At 35.5% G+C, this 24,084-nt stretch overlaps 1 protein-coding gene across 1 annotated transcript in view; it reads left to right on the plus strand.

Moving 5' to 3' along the window:
* Window positions 1-6,701: 6,701 nt before the first annotated feature.
* The window catches only part of AHR (aryl hydrocarbon receptor), a 41,354-nt gene continuing 23,971 nt past the window's right edge, over window positions 6,702-24,084 (plus strand). The window contains exons 1-2 of the mRNA XM_036894489.2: window positions 6,702-7,417; window positions 18,154-18,341. Of these exons, the coding sequence (XP_036750384.2) occupies window positions 7,353-7,417; window positions 18,154-18,341 (253 nt within the window). The 5' untranslated portion in view covers window positions 6,702-7,352. The remainder of the gene's footprint in view (window positions 7,418-18,153; window positions 18,342-24,084) is intronic.

Genomic DNA, 24,084 nt, shown 5'->3' on the forward strand with positions numbered 1-24,084 from the left:
TTTCACTTATCTTCCATCTGTTTCCTGAAATAGCAAAGGTTAGAGCAAATTCTAAAGCTTTATCTTATGTAGGAGCTGGCTGGTATCAGCCCTGGCCTTACCTCTCACTGAAACAGTTACCAGGCTTCAAATAATCATTCTGTCTCTGAATTCTAAATGTGAGGGTAAATGGCAGTTTGTTTTCCTCTTTTTTTTTTCTCTTTTTATTGTAAAAATGTTTAACATGGAAAAGTTAAAAAAATAACAAATACGTGTATACCTCTCACAATTGTTTATGTATATATAGATATACATATGTGTGTGTTTTGCTAACTGCAGACACTAGGATATTTCACACTTAATTGTTGCAGCATTTATTTCCTGAAAATAAGGATCTTCTCCTACATAACAACAATATAACTTGATATCTAAAAATCCTGATGTCCTGACCATAACCTAAATCAACTAAATCAAAATCTCTGGGAAAGGACCGTAGCCATCAATATTTTTAAAAGCCCCCAGGTCATTAAAATATACAACAAAGTTGAGAACAACTGTCTACAGATTGATTAAATTCAAGTTAAACATTTTCAAGAAAGAACAATTGTTTTTGCTTTCTAATATGCATATGAATGTGCAAGTCTTTTAAAGTTTCAATCTATATTATAGGTTTCAGGTCAGATGACACAATAATTTACATTTCTATAAGTTCTCTTATTAACATCATTTTTTTAAAACTTATTTAATATTAATACACTTGATCTTCATTTCAGTTTCTTCTATATCATTATTTAGAATGCATAAAATATGTATTGTTAGGTAAGTCCCAAATATATTTATCTGTGAAGCTAAATGACTTTAAACAAAAAATATTTATAATACATGTTATTTAATAAAATGTTTTTAAAAAATCAGATATGAATCTTAGCCTGTGAAACATAAAGCTTCTTCATAACCTTTCCTATTATCATATTTCACATTTGTAAGAGTAAAAGTTCCAGAAAGCAAAAATCAAAATCTAAACCTAATGCACATAAATATTTTTTAAAATAATGGTCTTTCTTGTATTAAAAATCTTACTACAAAGCATTATCCCTAAGTAAACAAACATAAATTTGACAAATGACAAATTATTCCTACTTTATTGTAATCCTTGTCAGTATTAAGATAAACACTAGCCTAAATGTTATTTCTAAATTTCTTCAACACCTATTAATCACTTTTTTGGTTTCTTCCCTATGACATTATTGTAGAATATCCAAACAAGGAAAAGAAAAATTAACCATTTAGAAATAGAACTTGGGTATTTATACCTGTTCTTTAGTGTTAGAGTCAAAGCAAGTAATGTATAAACTGATTATTTTCAAGAAATTGATCAAACCAAGTCAAAAATGATATATAGGTTTTTTTGCTCTAATAGAAGACATAAGGCCTGAATTCTAGGCTATGATGAGCATGCTACTTTACCTCTCTGGGTCTGAGGTTTCTTGTCTGTTAAATGAAGGGTTTAACGATGATGTCAAAGATTCTCAAACTTCCCCAGTCACAGTGCTCTTAGTGTCCTTTTTCATGGCATTGCAGGCTAAAAGAAATACCTAACAATTCTATTTATTAAGGAGATACGTCCAAACTTACATATGTTTGTCCTAACAACTTAGTAGTTGCTCAAAAATATAACACATTTAAAAAACTTATTTATTTCATTCTTAATGGGATGTACACATTTGCTGGGCATTTACAACTTCTCAAACCTTGGAACTGGATTGGAAACCACTACCTTCATTTCCTATTGCACATTTTCCACAGTCCTTGTATTTTATAACAGCAGCTTATAAAAACAGTCTTAAGAAGATATAATGTCTCAAAAGGAATGGGTACAATTTAATGTTGATGTTCTGAACTACCTGGAGCTACTGGTTTGTGTGGTGTCCAACTGATGTCATTGTGTTTGCCTTGAAAATTTCAAGTATCCCATGATGGCACCCCTTTGAGCTTGTTGTGGTGCCCTTGGGGCACCTCACACAGTTTGTGAAGCATGGATTCTGCCCTCTGAAGTGTTTGATATAACTACAATGTGTCTTCTAAAATGCAGAAGCTCAGTTTGAGTGAAATGGATTTATTCTTCAGGCCTGGGGTAAGAGGCTGCAGGATGGAGGAAGTGGCAAAAGTTGTGATAAATGTTCTGTGTGGATTTCACTTTCCTCCAGACCTCATCTACAAAATGCCTACCTATGCCTTAAAATTCAGCTCAGGCTTCTTCAGGGCAACACCCCCTAACCAAGTCAAATTCACCTTGTATTATACGTTCTCAGAGTATTCCTTTCATAGCACTTTTCACAGATGTAATTATACATTTATTTGTATACCTACTTGATTCATTCTTGTCTCTCATTAGAATGTGAGCTCTAAGAGGGTAGGAATATATTTGCTATCACCACTGCATCCAGCAGTTCTGGTATATTATAGTAGCTAAAACCTTGCTAAATAAAATGAATGAATGCATGTACTGTGACAGAATAGGGTCAGCATTCATTTTAATTATTTTCCTTTATTCTAAAACTGTTACTATTTACCATAGAATTCCTAGAACTTATTTTTTTTCTCATAATAAGTAGCTAGAAAAAGGAATCCCTATACATATAGCTTCTTCTGAAACCTCAGAAAGTAATGTCACCTAAACTAAATAAAAGGATAATGTTGTTTTGGACAAGACAGTCAAGTGTTTTTGAACTCTTATAGGCAAATTGTTATAAGAAAAAATAATGTTATTACAGAGAAATTGTTCATAGAAAATTTCAAAATCTTAGCAACAGCCACAAACTACATTTTAAGAACCATGTTCTACAGTGGTGATATTAGATATAGAATGATAGTTTCTAGTTTCTAGAAAGTGGTGACTTTTTTTTAATGCCATTATACTAAAAAGAGTGATTTTATTGACATACTAAGCAAAAATTTTAAGGGAAGTGCATGGTGTCACCACTGAAATGAATTCTACAAATCTTACTGATATTATATTTTAATGTTGGTATACAAAGATCAATTACTAAATTATGACTGTAACATAGTATAGTATGTAATGTAACATAGCACGGTATGATTTCTGGATAATGAAAATAGTTTTGAAGTCCAACAGAAAATAAAGGTTGGACAAAGTAAAACAGAAAATGATTCTACTAAATAACTAACAATCTTAAAGAGAATGGACAATTTTTAAAAACACTAAATTAAGAGTGATTAATGGGATTTAATACATTTAGTATATCCCTTTTCTGAAAAGGAGCTTTAAATTACAGAATCAATAAATTATGTTTTGATATGCATTTTTCACCCTTAAAGTTCCCTTGCTAGAAGGAAATTATTTGTTTACACTTTTTTACACATTTTAGAAAGAATGGCTATGGATAAGAATACAGAGATGAAGACGTTAAAGAGAAGGCAAGATAAAGATGGTGGATTCTGTGTCTTTAGGATTGCTAATCTGCAAACAGCAAATTCCCCTATATGCAGTCTTCTTTGGGAGTTTGCTTCATCTTTTTGCCGTAAACTGAAAGCTGGCCCTCTCTGAAGCTGTCATCTCCCCAGAAGTGCCAACTTATTTTCTCTCACAGGTTTGATATGTCTCTAGTTCCCTGTTCTACTTCCCAGATCACTTTTACTTTATAAGCCTATAAAATAAAAATAAAACAAAAACCATCAATCACAAAAGATACCTGTTCTTTGGTAGGTGATGTTAGAATACCTTCTTCATCACATCTCTTTCATCTTTCTGATCCAAAATCACCAGCCTACTGCATCTTACCTACCATCCTCCTTTCCTCCAGTTTCTGTACTACTCCTCAAACTTCGTATGTTTGAGTCACCTGGGAGAGCTTATTAAATTCAGATTCTGACTCAGTAAGGACATCCAGAGGTTTTGCATTGCTTGTAACTCCCATGAGAAGGTGTATGAGAAGGATATTTTTGAAACACTTTTGAAGAGCAAAGCGCTACAGAAGCAGTTTCTGCTATTATCTTTTATAATAACCCTAATTCCCTCTTTCTGCTTTAGCACCCAGTCCCCCGTCTACTTTTTGTATCTATTTTGATATCTATTATTCCTTTACTGCTCTTTGTCTTTCTTACACAATCTCAATCTTTCATCTCTCTCTCAACTGCTTAACTATCACCCACTAAAAAAAACAAAAAACAAAAAAAACCCAAATCTTAATTTAACCCTTTATTCCCCTAGCTACCAGTCGAGGTCTCTCCCTTTCAGAGGCAAACTTTTTTAAAAAAGAATTGTGTGTGTTTGCCAATGTCATTTCTTCATCTCCAGTTCAGTTCTGTACCCACTTCAATATGACTTGTAGGTCCAGTAGCCCACTAACACAGTGTTCACTAAAGTCACCAACAATCCATGTTGAGAAGCCAAAAGACATTTTCAGTTCTCATTTTATTTGAACCTTTCAACAGTATTCAATACCGTGAACCACTCCTGACATCTTCCCACTTTCTCCTCCATGACATGATAGTTCTTTATTTTCCTGTTACTGTTTCTAGCAACTCTTTTTCAATTGGTTTTACAGGACCATCATCTTCTATCCAGCTATTAGGTTTACATACTGAATTCTTTTGAGCCCACTCCTTTTCTACACACATCCACACCCTATAACCTCCATGCTCTCCTTTTTCACCTAAATGCAAATGACTTCTGAATTTATGTCTCCAGCTTACCCATCTTCTTTCAGTTATAAACCTGAATATCTTATGGTCTACATTGGACATCTTTTCTTAGAATTCTCAAAGGTACCTCAAACAGAAGATCCAATAGAACACATAGCCAGCCAGATACATAGTCCAGAAAACTAGTATTATGTTTTTGACACATACTCTCCCTCACTGTCATATATCCCTTCCATCTTCTAAGACCTCCCAAATATCTATGGAATCTATTAATTTTTATCCATCTCCACTATCACCTCCACCCTAGTATCAGTAATTGTCATCTCTTGATTGAGCTACCACAAATGGTTTCGTAAGGAGTATTACTTCCATGCATTCTGCTCTGCTCCTCTCTTTTTAACCTCTTTTACGCATTCCAGATATGGTGATATTTTGAAGCACAAATTTGATCATTTGTGCCCTTCTCCACTGCTCATAGTGAACTTGTTTTAGTCCCTTATAATTGCCATGCTCTAAAGGAATTTTGCTTGTACTGTATCATTAGCTTGAAGTGCTCTTCTTTATTCTAGGTAACCCTGCCTTTTCCTTCAGACTTCAGCTCAATCATCATTTTTATTGGAAAGCCTGTCTTTGCCTCAATTACTTGGTCAAATAATATACTAGAGGATCATACTGAGCCAGGTACTTCTCCATACTCTGAGAGCATGGTGAATTTCTGGTTTTGCCCACCATTGTTTACCCAGTACTAGCATGATTCTTGGCACATAGGTGTTACCCCCAAAATATCTCTTGATTGAATTAATGTGTGGAAAGGATAATATCAGTTTTGGAATTCTGAATGGTATAGAATTGGGACTGGGCATTCTCATTTTGTTATTGTTAAAGAATAAAGTGAAGGGAGATGAATTAAATTTGTCTTTCAAAGAAGACAATTTTTGTTTTGCTGGAATAATTAGATATAAGTGATAGGGGAGTTGAAAATATTTCATAGGTTGATCTGGAGAATGGTAAAGCCAATGATAGCAAAATTTCTGCTAAAAAAAAAAGATGAGTTCAGTTTATTGATGCAATGAATTTAAGGTAACAAACTCACAGGGTAGAAATTGCTAGAGAACATCTTAGTCTGGAAGGCCTTCTGTTCCTGAGAAGCAAATATAGTCCTTTGTGTTCACAGTCCTCTGTAACAGTACAGAAATACTCAGAAATCTTGGAGTCATCTGAGATTGCTGCCTCTCTTCCCCTATTTCCTTATCCTTTTCTATCATTTCTTTAATTTCTCCATTTCACTGCCACTTCCCTGGACTTTGACCTGGACTATTTCAACAACTCCCTAACTACTACTCTCCCTGCATTCAGTTTTGTTCTCCTGTAATCCTGTTTGCATTTTTCTCCCCGCCTGACTTTTCCAAGACACTAGTATGCTAATTTCCTGCTAAGCATCTTTAAAAGGCTTCCACTGACTATAGAATAATATCTAGACTCTTCTCACTTCCAGCTCCTTTCTAATCATACCAGACTATTATCCCCAAATGCCTTGTCCTTCCCTTCTTAGTTCCATTCCATCCTATTGAAATCTGACTATAGGTTAACAGAGTTATTCTGGATGGGGAAAATATATTGTCTAGTATGGAGACAATTAAAGAGAAAAAAAAAAAAAGGCAAGGAAACTCCGAGCCTTCAAGTTCAATTCAGATGTGACCTCCCGAAGCTCGCCTCCTCTAGGAAGCTTCAGAGCCCCACTGGTTATCTGCCAGCTCACTGTAAATCTTAGTCCAAGTTAGCTGAGTCACTGTTTCTCATACAGGTGAAGTTAAACTCACTATTTGGCATGTCTGTCCTTGAGATAATCTAGTTACAAAGAGTTTGGCTACATGTAATTTGGGGTCACACCTCTCATGGTTTGGAAATGTGTCCACATAATCCTCCTCTTGACCTCAAGAAGATGGCTACTGAGGGGCGCCGTTACGCCTTACGTCACCACGTGCCAGGAGGTGGCGCCCCCAGGGGAGATGGTGCGTGGGCGTGGCTAAGCAGGACCGGGCGGGGCTACAAGGAGATGGGCGGGGCCGGAGTGGGTCCGGGGCGCTTCTGCTATTCAGCTGGTCCTCGCCTCGGTGGGAGGTAACGCCGGGGGAGTCCACTCGACGCTCGGTCCCGCGAGCTTGACCAGGACCACCGGCTCAGACCAGAGACATCCGCGTTGCTGAGCGGAAGCTGGTGGCACCGGAGAGGCAGCTGGAGCCCAAGCTCCGCAGACGGGAAGCACCCAGGACCGGGGAAGCCCAGGGAGCTGCGCGGCGGTGCCTCTCTTACCCAACGGGCTGCTGCGACGGTCACGGGGCGCGGCGCCAAAGCGCGCGACCCAGGCCAGGATTCCAAACAGGCGGTGCAGGCTCCTCCTCCGCCCGGGCCGCCTCACCTGCGGGTACGCTGCACCGCCTCCCCGGGTGTAGACGGCACCTGCGCCGCCTGGTTCGCCGGTCCCCGCCCCTCGTTCTCGGGAGCCAGGCCCGGGCGGCGCACCTGAACGCTCGGGGCTGCGGGAGCCGAGGCTCGGGGGGCGAGCGTCTTCGCCACCGCCCGGGGAGAACGCAGGTGGAGCGGCGCGGCTTCGTGGAGTCCGGCGTCGGCTACTGCCGTCGCCCAGTTGCTGCCTGGTCCCGGGGACCGCGCCCGCACCCGGTGAGGAGCCGCCGCCAGCCGTCACCATGAATAGCAGCGGCGCCAACGTAGCCTATGCCAGTCGCAAGCGGCGAAAGCCGGTGCAGAAAACGTGAGTGCCCGGAGCGCGTCCTCGGCGCTGGGGTGGACGCCCACCCCGCACCCAGGTCCCCGCAGGCTGGGTTAGGTCGTTTCCTCACACGATCCATGGACTCGAGATTTGGAGGCCGGTCGGGAGACCCAGGCCTTGGATTTTTCTGTTTTTGATGATTGTATTTTAAAAATTGCCTTCCCGTCCCCAGCGCACATTCACCCTCTAATGCCCCCAGCCATTTGCAGCTCTGTTCTAATATGGTCTAATTTGTTGACAGCCAGGTCAGCCCTGTGGGCTGGTGGATGAGTTAACATAAACCTATCTTGAAATCCCATTCCACTTTTAATATCCTCATAGGTTAAAGGAGTGTTATAATTCCCAATTCTGGCAGGACGAGATGTTTTTAAAGAGCTCAACACTTGCCGTCTGCTAGAAAGGGGCTGAGTGCCCCTGAAGGTATTTCTTAGGTCCGGTGCAACTGGCTTTCTGTTGCGTTCTTTCTTACTACTTCGGCAGTAATTTTGTATCCTTCAATGTGACTATGTCGGTAAAATGTACAGAGATGAGCAGACACGAGTGAGTGTAGGGGTATTTGTATTTTCAGCTTCCTTTTTGGGAAGCTTTCTTGTCACTTTTGGGGTGATTTTGTGTCTATAAAGCAAAGGATTTAGACCTGGAATTACTAAACAGGCAGGCGCTTTCATTCTTAGCATCTTTCTCTAATTTCCTTTTTCCCCTTCTTCAAAGTTTTGTCAATTCTAATAGATTGATTATAAACTTAGACTTGTTTGTTTTGGTGGGGTGTTTGTGTGAGCTAGCAAATACTTAAATTTTTTTTTATGAAAAAAAATCTGTGCCTGAGACTGATTTACTTTTGTTAGTTGGCTGTTTTCATTGTCTATTCCTAATTATTATCTCTGAGTTACCTTACTTCAAATCTTTCAAATTTTCATAGACACTTTTAAGAGCACATCAGACTTTTACTCGGAGCAAATAAGTGTGTGTTTTTCTTAAAACCTAACTTTGGTCATTGATCTCAACAGAAAAATAACAGTTTAAGATTTATACTTAAAACCAGTAACTGGTTTAAAAGTTTTATTATATGATCATAATTCTTTTAGAATTTAAGTGATCATAATTCTTCAGGTCTAGACTTGGCATTAATAGGATATTCATCTATAAATAGACTAATTAAAACTGAAATCTTTTCCTTGCTGTATGGCTGACATTAGGAATACTGCCAAGTCAGCGGTTTTCTGTCTTTGATGTTATGTGACATTGACTTAAAACACTTTTATTTTGTAGAGTGGTTTCTTATTTAAAAATGTATTTGTCTAATTTGACTTTGTCCTTGATGGTTATTTAATATCGAGAAGCATCCAAATGACTGTTCTATGTATTGATTAAAACATAGCATAATAAGTAAAAGAGGTATCGTAGGTTTTATGCATATGGTCAGAAAACTTGAAGATCCCCCTGATGGATTTTTAAGTTACATACTTTCAGTTAGTATGTTACAAGTGGACCTAGATGCCTTTAGAGGAAAAAAACAAAATGCCTTAATTTTGTATTCATTGTAAAGTTTATCATCTTTGGCTTCTAGTTAACATTAAAGATCTTCCCTTTAAACATATTACATTTTCTCTTATTTTTGTAAGATGTACCTTTTTTTTAATCTTAGATTTTAATATACTTTCTAAGGCTTTAATGTATTTATATTTAATAGTTTCTTTTAATACAGTATAACCAAAACAGTTTCCATATTCACCCTTACTTTACTTAGTTAGTAATAGATGTTTATCAGATCTTTGAGCATTATGCATTACTTCTAATCATATAAATGACTTAACATGTCACTACATAGCTCCATAAGAAAAGCCTAATACTGGCATTTGCAGAATCATGTGAAATTGTTAATAAATTGTTTTTACCTGAGTGAAAAATGGTTAACTTCATAATGCAGTTAGTTGAAGTTTTAGGAATGTGGCCATTAAACTTAATATTAAGTTTAATATGAATTTTTTAGTTAAATTAGTCTGTGGCTAATGGGGTCTAAACTACACCAATATTGTCAGAAAAATATATCTTGTTTGAGCTGAAAATGCTATTGAAATCAATTTTACTTTGACCCCCTTAAGTGAAAGCCATTTTATTTTAAAGAAAAAATATATTGTAGCATAATTATAGGACTTTTAGAATGATCATTTAAATAATGCAATTCCATAAAATTTAGGGACCAAGTAGGTGACATCATTTAACCTGAAGCTCTTCCACACAGTCTTCGATTGAATTTACTAAACAAGATAAACTCCCCCTAGTGGAAAGTCCGGCATTGAAAATTATCTAGTTAGGAAATCATTTTAAATGTGTTAAATTAATGCCACTAAAGTATCTTGCACATAGTAGACATTCAGTAAATGTTTCTGTTTTGAGTAATGAAAGTTAGGAAATTAAAGGAGCAGAAGGAAACTTGCATCTGATCCACGTTCTTAAAGAAATTTTCAGGTACTTAAAAAATAGATTCTACTGTAACTTTCCTTAAAATGTTCTATACTTAATAAATTGTAAAAAAAAAGAAAAGAACAACCCAATTTTTAATTAAATCCTGTTCTTGTTTTATTTTCTTGGGAGGTGAAAGCATTTTGTTCATTTGTTTACTCATGAAAAATAGGTGAAAGGCGCAGTTGAATTAAATAGAATTTTTTTCTAGTGATAATAACTTTTGATGTATTAAAAATTTTTTTATTAACACAGAAGAAGTTTTAGTGGTACTTCAGTGTGCCATATTTCTAGAAAGTTAGCACGGAATGTTGGCAAATAAGTGTTGAGTAAATGACATCTACACTTAAAAATGATATATCAGTGGTAGTTGTAGTTTAGCCAGTCATCTTGAAGTGTATAAACTGGAAATAATTTCTCAGCTTTAGCTTTGTTAACATAGCAATAATGTTATAATAGAAAAGCACTGTCTTCCTTGATATATTCGCTAAATTGCCATTCATTCTATTTAAACCTCATTGACCTCACTTATATAATACCTACTTAGTAAAATAAAATTATATAGTATTTTACTGAAAATGTTTCCTGTAAATGTACTATGATACCATTTTCTAAACAGTTTCTAAAATAAAGGATAGGTCGTTTTAGTTACATAATTATGTGTCCATCATCATATTTCTCTCAAAAAGCTTTATTTAGATAGTTCATACACAGAGGCTATAGAGGCTCTTACATATTGGAACTATGAAATGAGTAAGTGAAAGTTTTTAGTATCCAGTAACATTTATAAAACAATAAATGGCAAAATGAGGAAACAGTGATAAATAAATTGAAAGAGCTCTAGGTCTAAACTAAAAGATGAGGTTTAATTTCCGTGGTTTTGTAGATCTGGGAAGTGATTGACTTCCTAATAAAGCAAAACAGTTAACACCTACACTGCCACTTTCACAACTAAAATTAGCAGAACAAAAACATTCTATAAGCTGTAAAGTCTGCTAATGATGTAAATGAAACAAACATAAATTCTGTTCTTTAATTTTAGCTTACATTATTATAGAATAGTCAATTCTCCTATGAAACAGTAAGAGGCAGTATATGATTATGTTCTTGATTGTGGGTATGGCTGAAATGTGCCACTCCACTGACAAACTTACACAGCACATGCTTATCAAATTATAAGTATATAATTAAGACAGTTACATAGAAATGAGTACCATGCAAATCTTTCACAATAGTACATTTGTACTTCCACACGTCTTTTAAAAATGATTTTTTTTCATAGTTATATAATGTAACAAATATCTACCACTTATTAGTACTTAACTGTGATACAATGTGCACAGTGCTTTGCATACACCATTTTATTTCATCTTTATAACAGAAGGATGAGGAGATATTATGTTAGTTTTATAGCTAGGCCACCTGAGGTTCAGATTCAAAACTGTCAGGAAGTAAATGAAAAAGCTGTTTGAATATTGGATTCCATATCTTTTGTCTCCAAAACTTAGGTTCTTATAAACTTGACAGCTGCCCAGGTAAATAAATTTAGCAGTGCATTTGGTATACCTTTTAATAAAGTAGGGATTTCCTTAATGTTTCTTCTCAAATAGTGTCTGAAATGGCTTACCATTTCCCATACATGATTTATTCTTGTCTCCATAATGGCCTTCGTGCTCTTTCCTTTCAGTCTTTTCCTCCTGTCATACTGGTTGCTGCCCACCTCCCCTCTAAAGCCCTCTAAAGGAAACAGTTCCAGGAGCTGTGTAGTACTCCATCCTGTGGATGTTCTGTAATTTATTTGACTATTTTTCTTTTGGGGGGAAATTCTCTTCTCTCCAGCCTTTAAATATTTTAACTAGTATTTCAGAGAATAAATAACCTTGAGGTATGTGAACTTCTATGCAAATTTTTAGTGACTTCCTAAGGAAAAATTATTGTTATGTTGAACTGTGGAGAACAAAGGTATGTGTACCTTGAAGGTTGAGCCAAGTATTGTGCTTCCATACAGTGTCCAATTACTCTACCTAAAATTTACATTCCTTTCAGTAGGCTGTAGGAGTGCCCATGTCCTTGCACTTTCGCTTTAAAAATGTCAATTTCATATGCAAAGAAGGTGGGCTAGGTAAATTAACTTGTGTGTTGGGATTGTGTATGTGTGTAGTAGTAATAGTGTATGATAGTAACAGTGGTTGGAGATTCTTCCACTTGAGGTGTCTTTTACATATTTGTCTATATTTTTCAGTCATTTTTTTGGTTTGCTTTTTTCCCTTTTTTGAGTGAAATACTGTTTTGAAAAGTATTCCTATTAAATAACACCTGTACATTAAAGAAGTCAATCATATGTGTATAGTGCTATCTTAAGTTTAGCATATTAGGCATTATCTGTTGATGCTTTATTGTAATAGTTAAGGTTCTTAGTGCTGTTGCATCTCTGTTTTACCTTTCTTCATCCTCATAATTTTAGCACAATTTTGGATTAAATGCACTTTCAGAGTTTCATTATTTTTTAACTGTAAATATTGTTTACTGCTGAACTAAGTAATACACTGTGATCATATTTTTCTTCCTGTTCTATGTTGCCATTGATTTCTTTTCTGCCTATTTTTCATCTTCATATCTGGGTTTAGCTGTCAGGTTATTGCAGACAGTCTTTGTGTTTCTGTCTCTTGCTTTCCATGTTTGGCATGATTTTCTGGAAGAAGAAGGTGGTAGCAGAGAGCTATGTACTCTGCCATCATGTAACTGGCAGTGACTTACTGTTTTTAAGTCCTCATTGAGATGCCACAGGTCCGTGAAACCTTCCCCCATCACACTACCTGTACACAAGCTCTTACTTTCCTGAACTCTTGAGCATCACTTTAATGGCACCTATATTATTGAGCAATACATGATGCTTGATTTTGCCTTGTTATAAAATGTGTCTCCTCCAAGTAAGAAAGATAAGCTCTTTAAAGATAAGTCTGTCTTTTATTTGTCTTTGTAGCAACCAAAGCTGCTTGGTATATATAGTAAGTATTTGAGAATTATTTACTAATTAAACAATTGGCCACCACTTAACATTTTAATGTTTTTGTGATTTTGGTATAGTAGACACATTTTATGTGGGTTCCAAGGAGAATTCCCTTCAAAAAAGTATATATTCATAGAAGAAAAAAAAGGAAACATTCTTAATGATTTTTTTTTTCAGGATTTTGAAAGTAGCAGTGAATTCTAGGGCATATTTCATGTTCCAGGGTTTCATTGTTAAAGTGTGTGCTGGAGACTATCTGCTACTTATTCTTCATTGCGTCTGAAATGTACATTTGCTAAAATCTACTTTTGCTACTGAAATGTAGCAGAAAGAGGAAAAGGGAAAGACCCTTTACAGCTGTAGAGTGGCAGCAGGAAGAGTGATCAAAGAATTCTGACTCATTAAAAGTGACTTCCAGCCAGAATTCTCTGTTTTTGTAAATGTGGTTTTTTTTTGCCTCATTCAGAGAAGTAAAATATCCAGCTATATTCAGCCTAACAGTGAATTTTTACAGATCAGTATTACATTAAGTGTATAACTTACAATTATAAACATTCAGCATTTGTATTCAGAGATAAATAAATGATGCATTGAAGCCATGGGAACAAAATGAGAATGAATGGGTTTATAAGTTGGGAATATTTGGGTGCATTCGGTATGATAGAGATTTATTGAGAAATACTTCAGTTTCCTAGCTGTTGTATGTAGAGTAACACCATTGTAGATGCAGAGAAGGGGGTGCCCAAATTCTGGAAAATATGAATGAGAGGACATCCAGGTACAGGGGCTGGAAATAAAGATAAACAATTTACTGGTAAGTAGACTGAAGCAGTGGGGAGTCGATTAAATCACTAAGAGGAAAAAGCTGATAGAGCAAACTCAGTACTGTGGTAGGTAATCTCTATTAGAAAATGTCACATTAATCTCAGAGGAGTCCCGAAACTGTATCTTTGCATGCCATTTTGAGGTTTTGTGATAAATGTCATAGAAACATATAAACATTTTTAATTATAGTAATTTGTAATTAAACTGGGTAGTTAAATGTTTCAACTTTTTTAAACACTGGGCAGAAGTGATGAGCCTAGCAGCCATTTTAGCCTGGATAATAAAAAAGCTTTTCAGGTAGCCTTCAGACTGGCATTGGACATGTTGTCGGGCCTGTTACCACCAGTACTTACAGCATGCAAGGCTTCTAAAACAGAAGCATGGCATGCAGTCAGCTAGAGTCTTGATTTCACAACAATTTTGATTTACAGGTTGGGACAAGATTTTTGAGGTTAAGGTTTAAAAAAATTAGAAATGGCTCCTTTGCCTGATTAACATCTACAGTCTCCTACTCCAGACCTCCGAAATCCAGTCTTACAGGGATATTTATCAGTATTTCAAATGTAGACTTTTATTTAAATGGATGATTGGCAGTATATTTTGGCATAGCTTTAAAGACGGTAGAAAAGTAAAAGTACTAGGCCACCCCAAGTCAAGTGTAGCTAATGTAGGATTACTGTTTTGAATCTGTGCATTTTCAATATGGGTAGATAAGCATGGGATATTTTCACAAAATGATTCTAAATATTTCTCACAAAATCAGTGGAAAAAGTATGTTTAGCTTTAATAACAATGGATTTCAAATGCCAAGTCCAGTGGGTATTTCTCAGCCTGACCTTTCTTAATTTCTCTGCGCTTTTGACTTTGTTCTATGTCCTCCAAAGTGTTCTACCCTGGGTTGTTCTCTGTCTCTTCATTCCTCCTCTGTCATCTTTTCCTGCACTTCTTCCTCAAACTTAGACCTAAACGTTGGTATCCTTAAGGTCTGTTCATCAAGTCTCTTTTCTCTTTGTTTGTTATGTCTTCCACTGGGAAATACGGTTTTACCCTAAGCTGCAAACCCATCATTTGCAACCTCTCCTCACCCAAAGTTTTCCTGTCCCTTACTTTCTATACCTAGTCAGTCAGCAAGTCAGTTTGGTTTGGTGAACATTTGAGTCTGGCTGTATACCAAGCTTTGTGATAGGCTCAAGTGTGTTTAAATATCTCTCAAGCCAGACTTACTAACCCTACTATCACTGCCTTTGGTAAGGCTCCAGTCATTTCTTTTTCTGGACACTTCTGATCACAAACATTAATGGAGAGTCCACTCTGTGTCAAGTACTATGCTGAGCACTGGGGATACCAAAATGATTAAGTTTACATAATAAGATCAAACAAGTATATACAATAGTGATTACCTAACACTTAGAAAATTAGGTCTCATGCTAAATATTCCATAATGTGTATAATAATACATTAAAGCTGTGGACAATTTTGCATTGTGTAAAGGAATAGTAGCCTCCTTTAGTGCACAGTCAAATACTGCAAAGAGCCCGCATGAGAGAGGCAGCAATACCATATGGAGGAATACCTGAAGCCTCTTTCTTGTGCTATTGTTATTTCTTTCTGTTATATCAGCTTGTCTTGCTTCAAAATTTGTGTTACTCTCTTCTCCACACTGTTGTATAATTATTACTGGATAGCTACCAAGAGTGAGAGACTGGATATCATTTTCAAGTTATGGGAAATGCTGTCTGCACAGAATATTCCTTAATGGAATGGTTGTGTAAGACATTTACATCAGACACGTAAGGTACAGAAGTAGTGCAGGAGTGATCTGTTTTGAGTAGGCCAGGGAAGACTTTATAAAACTGATCTAATTGAGCAGGGCTTTGAAACTGGTGAGACAGAAGAGGGAGATTCTGAGGAGTAACATGTATGAAAGTACCAAAGTACATATAGGTAACTGTAAGTAATTTCTTTGCTCTGGAGTATAATGGACAAGGAAGGCTGGGGCTGGAAGAAATGAGCCCAGAGGAATAGTTAGGGGCTATAGAAGGATCAAGAAGGGTTGTGTTTGCTAGGCTAAGGAATGTGGACTCTGCTACTGAAAAGTTCAAATCAGAGTGGACATAGATTTACAGTTTAGAAAGAAGTGCTAGCTTGGGTGAGATCCACCCTGTATTCTATCTCTCCATCTCCAGAGTTAGCTGAGTAAAACACAAGACTGAGTAAAAAACAAGCAAATCCCAACTGAGAGCTTAAGATGACTCCCAGATATCAAAGTCTAATTTTATACCATTTCTGTGAGGAAACTTGCTGTTTCCTGTCCATCTTGAACATTTTTTCATGAGCCGTCCTTATGGCTCACTCCATTGCATTCATGTCTGTGCAGAAAATGATATCAAAGAGACTGTCCCTGGCTGTCAAAAGCAGCACCCCCATCACTTCTTAGTTTCTTATCTTGATTTGTTTTTCTTCTTAACACTTACCAGCCCCAAAAGTTATAAATTTGTTTATTCATTTATTTTTTATGTATCTTTCCACTGGAATGTAAGCTTCATGAGAACAGGAGTTTTAGTAAGTTTTGTTCACTGCTGAGTGTTCATATACTTGGCACACAGTAGGTGGTCAATAATTGTTGAGGGAATGTGGCCCCAACCAGCTTCCACCTTCTCCTCTTCCCTGTGCTTCATACTTCAGACAGGGGACTTGTCACAGTTCACCATGCCTCAGTCATGCCTCCTCCTAAAGTCCCTTTTGTCTTTAAAGATCCATCTCAGATACCACCTTTGCTATGAAAAATCTTTTTCAAGCAGTTCTCACTGCACTTAGCTCTCATGACACTTTTTGAATATCTAGAAGAAGAGTGTTTTTCTGGACTGCCCAGGACACGATAGGTGCAAATAAATATTTGTGGTAACCAGTGGTTCATCAGTAGGAAGTTATTCAATGAGGAATACATGCATTATAGGTAAAAGTTGAAGTTCGGTTGATTAATTGGCGAAACACAGTAATTTGGGTGACTTGAATTTGATTATAAATACAGTATGATTAGGGGAAATATCTAGAGAAGCAGGCACCAATTTTTATTAAGTTTGCAATTATACAGTCTGGAGAAAGTATCTACTAATTTATTTTGTATATATGCTACTTTATCAATTTGTTAATGTTATTTTTTGTAGAAATAAAATGAACTCTAATAGAAAAATAAACAAGTCCTGAAGAAATTACTTGTTAGGGACAATGTAAAACACGTTAAAATTTCATACTTTCTATTTGCATAAAGTATTATTTCTTCACATATAACATTGAAAACAAACCATAAATGTTTTGATTGCATCAGATTAATAGCAATATATTCTAGCTTATTTCTACTTCTCAAGATACTATAATTTGAATTGTCAAAAGTGTCTTTGTCTTCTCAATAAAACTGGAAAAAAGTCTTAGTCTTAAGAATACTCTAGATAATACTTTATTTTTCTGGAAAATGGAAAGGTGCAGAAACACGATCTAAAAATTACTTTTGTTTTTGAATATCTTTTCTATTTATATTTCAGCATGGGTGTCTGATCTGTAAATTCACTTTTTAAATAATGATTTCTGCTATAAATCCTGGCTCAGGCCTTTGTGTAAAGTTGTCCAGTTTCTCATTTCTGAACTCAAATTCTACACCTATTCCTAAGTATCTTTTTTCTCAGGTGAAAATGTTGGGGTTTCACTGACTTTTCTAATTGAGACACATTATAAAAGCTAATAATTAAGTAGAATTACTGACCAGTCATGAAAGCAAAATTTGCCAGTAATTACAGTTAACCTCTAATGTTTATCAACCCACAAATAATAAATGAAGTCAAGCTTTTTCTTGTTTTAATGTTGGAGGATCCCATTAGATGGCTGGTCGACCATCTGGAGGTGTCAGAGGTCTTTGAGAAGTTGTCCCTGACAGGATGGAAGTGTTAAATACGGGAAGCTGGGGACGATGAAGATCAGCTTTTTATTTAGGGTTGTTCTTATTTATCTATGGCATAAATGATGCTAAGATGCTTCTTGTGGAGGGTTACAAAAATAATATTATTTTCACATAATTTTTTGCAGATTTCTTGTTTTGTTTTTCTTCTAACAATGGTTGTGTTTGAAGGGAAGAAAAAAAATCCTAGTAGATTTGTTAATTGGGAATCACTTTACCAAAAATATATTAGGTATGTAAGATGTACTCAGCATTTTCCTATGATGGATTCATAAATTTTTAATTCAGCGTGAAGAATTCTACACATTCCCCTGTTTTTCTTAAGATATGAAAGCATTTTGAAAGGATTTATGTATACTTGAAGTAGATTTTAGATATTTATTTTTTTAGAGAAATATTTGAGGAGATGTTACAATGAAATTGAAATTTTTGCATTTTGTACTTAATGGTATTTTGTTTGTTTTTCAGCGTCAAGCCAGTGCCGGCTGAAGGAATCAAGTCAAATCCTTCCAAGCGGCATAGAGATCGACTTAATACAGAATTGGATCGTTTGGCTAGCCTGCTGCCTTTTCCGCAAGATGTTATTAATAAACTGGACAAACTTTCAGTTCTTAGGCTCAGTGTCAGTTACCTGAGAGCCAAGAGCTTCTTTGATGGTAAGACAGAAGGGATTAATGTTTCTATAATTGCTTACAAATACTTAAGTCGAATACGGCTGTTTCTGCTTCTGTGTTGAAACTGCAAAAGTTAGCCTTACATGAAAAGGTTTTTGTTTATTTGCTGCAGAGTAAAACTTAAGTAGAAAAGCCAAATTTTCAATGTTTCCAAAAATCAGGTTTCCAGATTTATTCATCAGGCAGATGGTGTCACTTAAATGACATGTGGTGTTACTCTTTGAAAATCATGTATTTAGAAGTGATTCTCATATTAAGTATGCTAGTTTCCAGTTCTACTTCTTTTAATTCAATTCTTTAAAAGTCCCTCTCTCTCTATTTTTTGTATGAAAAGAATTAAACACATTAAGTACTACATATTTTTGCTAGATTTCCTTCAATATCTTTTACTTCATTTATCCTTTCAAGATTATGTATACTTCTACTTTGTATTAACTGTATGTTTATCCAGGAAAATTAAAAAAAATTTTTCCAGCAGAAAAAGGCATTTCATTATAGAAGTCAGTAGAATTGGATTCAGGCTCCATTGTGCCACTGACAAGCTTTTTGACTTTAACCAAGCCAATTTGCTTCCCTGTACCTGTACCTTCATTTATTCAGCTGCTAACGGGAGTGATTTGAGCTAGGTGATATTTGTTACCTTCAATCATACAGTACTTTATAGCCAGGAAGTATTTTAAATGGAAATAATGTTTCAGTGTGTCTCTGCATGTAAAACAATTCTTTGATGTCTTTTTTTTTAAATCTTGTATCAGAAATAGATTTTTTCAGGAAATGTTCAGTCTTTTAAACATATCATGTTCTTTTACAAACAGTAGTGAAGAATTGATGATAAAATCTCGTGGCCTGTGTCAGTGCTTCTCAAACTTTAATATGCTTACAGATCACATAGGGACTTTGTCGAGATGAAGGTTCTTAGTCAGTAGGTTTAAGTGTAGCCAGAAATTGTGCATTTCGAATAGATGATGCTGATCAGAAATTGTGCATTTCGAATAGATGATGCTGATCCTGCTGTCCTAGGCATGTTTGCAGATACTTGAATTTTTGTAGTTTTGAGTTTAGAATATTGCAAAATTGTTATTTCCCTTTAGGTTTATATTTAGATGGTTTGATGCATTTAGTTTGAGCTTTTTATTTGTTTACTTGCTGTATGTTCTTCATTTTGGATAAAAGCTGTATAGTTGGACAGTTGTGATCTGGGCAGTATATACTGATTTGAAGATAATTTCAGGGAAGATTATATGTTTAAAGTTTCATAATAGACACTTAATTTTCCCTAAAATATATAAAAATATTTGGATCTTCCATCTATACCAAACCCTTCATCTTTGAGTTGTTATGTGATATTCAGTGGTATGTGCATGTGTTTGATTATCAGCTACGTGGTCATTTTGTAATAGAGCTGGAAGTAGTACCCAGGTCACCAGCTTCTTTATATTGTTTTCCCTGACCATGTTTCAATTACTTCTCTTTTTTGGAAACTTTACGTAGCACAACCATGAAGACCTTTCCCTAGATCCCTGGTTCTCAAAGTGTAGTCCCCAGACAAGCAACATTAACATCACCTGGGAACTTGTTAGAAATGCCAGCTCACCCTAGACCTACAGAATCTTAAGTTCTGCTGGTGGGGTTAGATGGCTGTTGAAGTTTGGAAGCCCCTGTCATAGACTGTAACCTCGAGGCCACTCCTAACTTCATGGACTGCTGTTCTAATCCTCAGCATTTATTCATATATTGTGCTTATTGCTTGATCATGACATGAGATGTGGTCTCTGCCCTGAGGGAGTTTACAGTCTAGAAGCCAGGGAGGCATTATTCCTTGACTCTTGTAAAGATTTAATGACATGAGTCATTTTGCCTTTATATTTCCTGATCCTCTACAATGGGAAATCAAACTATATATGGTAAAAATAAAAAAAATAAGTATAAGTTTGTTCCCAGTTTAGAAGTAGTAGAGCAGAACTGAAGCTCCTTAGGGAGTAGCTAGTGTGCCATTCGAGTACTAACATAATTACTGCTTTCTAGGCAGTGTGAATGTGTGTACATATGTATGTGTGAGTATGTAGGTATACATTTGTGTATTAATACATTAAAAAATGCTATATATTATAATTTAATATATCAATATAATGTGTATTTAACGTATAAATTTATTATATATATATATATATATATATATATACATTTCATTATTAGACATGTGTGTCCTGTTCAATACCTCAAGAAAAGGAGATTCCGAAGTCTGCCTTACAAAGAATGTCATAGTTGCAAAGGCTTATTAATGGAGTTCTTGTTAGTCTTGTCTAATAAGTCCTGGGGATGTAATGTACAGCATAGGGAATATTGTCAATAATATTGTGAAAACTATGGTGAAAGATGGTAATTAGGCTTATCATAGTGATCATTTCATAGTGTATATAAGCATCAAATAACTATGTCATATGCCTTAAACTAATATTGTATATCAAGTATACATCAATGAAAAACAACTTGTGATTGTAAATAAAAGACATTCAGCCTTAAGAAAAATATTTTCTTAGCTCTTCATTAATGAGTTTATTTTTAAATTCTGGTTCAGTGTATTTAACAATAGGATCTTATTACCCTGTTTGTGTCATTCCTTCATCAGTTATATTATTTTAATTTTAGGCCCTTTGCACCACTGATTTTTAAACTTCAGCGAGCAGCAGAATATCCTGGAAAGCCTGTTAAAAAGCACATTCTGATATGCTGATTTTGTGTAGGTTCTATGTAGGACCTAGGAATCTGTATTTTAATAAGCATCCTGGATGAGTCTAAGAGTGATTTAACCTGGCCTTGATTATGCCCTGAATTTTTGTTTTTTAATGTTTTCTTTGCCTTCAGAAAGACAAATCCAAACATACACAATTTTAGGGAGACCATAAAAGCGTTTGCTTGCATTTCAGTGGAGCACGTACCCTAAGCAGTTTCTTAGGTTGTTCAATATGGAACAGAGTTAGGTGGAAGGTGGGGGAAATACCAGTAAAAAAGTTCCCCAAGTCTTCTGCAGACTACCACTGGTCTTGGGAGGCAATGCAGTATTTTGAGAGAACACAGCAAATAAACTTTTCAGAGTAATCCTTGTGACCTGACAAACATTAAAGGTAAACGAGGAGACCTGGAGCATGCCAACAGTGAGTAGGATTTTTGTGTGCAGTTAAAACCACTCTCCCACTACTAGGGAACCAGTATAGTGAAGTGAAGGGAAGCACTAAGTGAATAACAGGATGCAAACAGGGGGTGTGTGAATTCCTGCGGAAAGAACAATATAAACGAGTAATCATACAATCTTGTTAGAAAGGAAACTCAAGGTTTACTGTAACAATAGATATTTTTCCAAGAAAATACATCTATTTATTGCAAGTTTAAATAATCCTACTTGGGTGGATCTTCTTAAATTTTGGAGCCTTGGCTATACTGCTATGATCATCTGAAAAGCAACACTTAAGTACAATATTAATATTTAACCATTTCTAATCAAAGTACTCTAAAATAAAACTTTGAAGTACTTGAACAAGACTTAGTCATTTTTCAGTTATGGTAAATTTAGAAGCAGTTTCTTTTGACACTACTAAACTGAAATAATAAATTTTGTAGTTCAAGATTGTGCTTTATTCTGATAACTGTGCAGGCATTGAATTCACAAAGAAGAAAAAGAGGGAGAAAAAGATTTCTGCCCTCTAACAGCTCAAGGTCCAGTGTCTCAGTAACTGACATATATAGTATGTGAATCTTCTAAAAATATACATATTAAATACCCATAATGCAACATTTAGGGAGCATTTTCAAGGGCAGCAAAAATATGAGAAATTTTGTTTAGTTTTGGTTTCAACTGGAGAAATACATAATTGAAGGAATCTTGGAATATATAATCCTGAAAAACTCTTGAAGTATATATATTCTAGATAGTAAAGCTCAGAGAATTATCTTTCAGTTTGTTTATGCTGCAGATGAACTAATCATTATAAAAATTTTGTTTTCACAATATAGTGCTTTATTTATTTATATTTTTGGTGCAGTTAACTGTGTCACATATTGCCTCATTTCTCTGACTGGAATGGAAGCTCCTTGAGACTATTGTGTTTACTGCTGTATATTAAACACTTGAAACAATGCCTGTCCCATCATAGGCATTCAATAAATATTTATTAACCTAATTTCACTAACATATCTGAAAAACAAAAGTTCATGTTGAAATTCTAGATAATGTGTTTAGAAATATATGTCTAGGGCTGGGTTTAAGATGTTATTATCTTGCTCCAGCTAATCTTTCTGTTACTAGCTAATTATGGCAATTGGTTCTATCAATTATTTATTCTCTATAAATATACAGTCACAAGAAATAAATTTATAGCAGTAAGAAACTTTTTACATGGTCTCTGATTGGCTGAATCATCCAGTGAAATGTGTGCAAGTATTTAAGGATTCAAGTGTCAAAGCTGTGTATACTGTTTTTGTAGCAACTAGTATCAACTGTACCCTTTCTCAGTGCTGGCAGGACTGCCCTTTGCATTCTGTAGCCCTACTCTTTGCTCCTTTGCCTTCATTTGACGTTTATTATCTTGTTCCTGGGTCACTGGTCATTTTCTCCTTTGCTGGATATTCCTTTTGTACTTCTCAGCAGTCTGGCAATCTTGGTAGTTTTTTTTTTTTTTTTTCATCAGTGTAGATGGCCAGTGCAAGCAAGTAGGACTCTGTATTAAACAGAAAGTCACTCCCCTTGTAGATTTGCTAGATGAAAAAACTTCCAGAATAAAGTGATACTTTAATTTTGATTTTGACACAACAAACACATTTAGACATGCTTTTAGGATTAATAACAATCTATTAATAGATTAATGACGATAGTAAAAGCTGTTTAAGTTCTGTTCAATTTCCTCAGTAACATTGCTCTTCTGTGTTAACTTTTCTTCTCTGCTTGTTTTTATTTTTTAAAGACTTCTCCAAATTGTGTATCTTTGAAGTATTTCTGTAGAGTCTTTTTGGTTTTTAGTAAATGAATAACAAAAATCCAAAATCGCTGTTTTTGAATACTGACAATTAAACATGGTAAAGTGCAGTTTTCGCCTCTCAAGATAGATTGAATCAAACTAGAGGGGAACCCAAGAAAAGCTAAGTGATCAAGTGGAGCTATGACTTAACACATCAGTGTGGACTTATGTCCTGGAAATACAGACCGAAAACCTAAAATCTTTACTACTATGTTCAACTTTTTTTACCAAATTCCAGAATGTTAAGATCAAGCTGTACATTTTTAATTTAAAAAAAAATTAGAACTGGAGAAAGGAGACCAAAGTCACAAAATGAGTTTTAAACCAAAGATTGTTACCTCTGAGAAAGAAAATATGTAAGTTTAAATAACTTAATGACGATGATCAGTAATACATGATTAAGGGAGACTAGGATCTGGGTGGTTACTAGTCTCTGGGTGGTTACCCAGCCCTTAAAATTGGTTGATGTTAATCAAAAGAATTGTTTCCTCCTATTATGTGTCTCTTAATGCCAGAATCAAACATTGGGCAGTGGGCTTGCTGACCAATCTGAATCAGTACAGTAATATTTTATTCTTAATTTCAGCATATAAAAATTTTTAAATTAGATTTCACTATCACTTTTTAAAATACTCATCATGTAAGCAACTTCCAAAATTAAAAATTTGGGAATGACTAATCCATGTTCTCTGTTGAGACATAAATATCTAATG

The sequence above is a fragment of the Manis pentadactyla genome, chromosome 7 (genome assembly GCF_030020395.1).
Source record: "Manis pentadactyla isolate mManPen7 chromosome 7, mManPen7.hap1, whole genome shotgun sequence".
Classification (NCBI taxonomy): Eukaryota; Metazoa; Chordata; class Mammalia; order Pholidota; family Manidae; genus Manis; species Manis pentadactyla.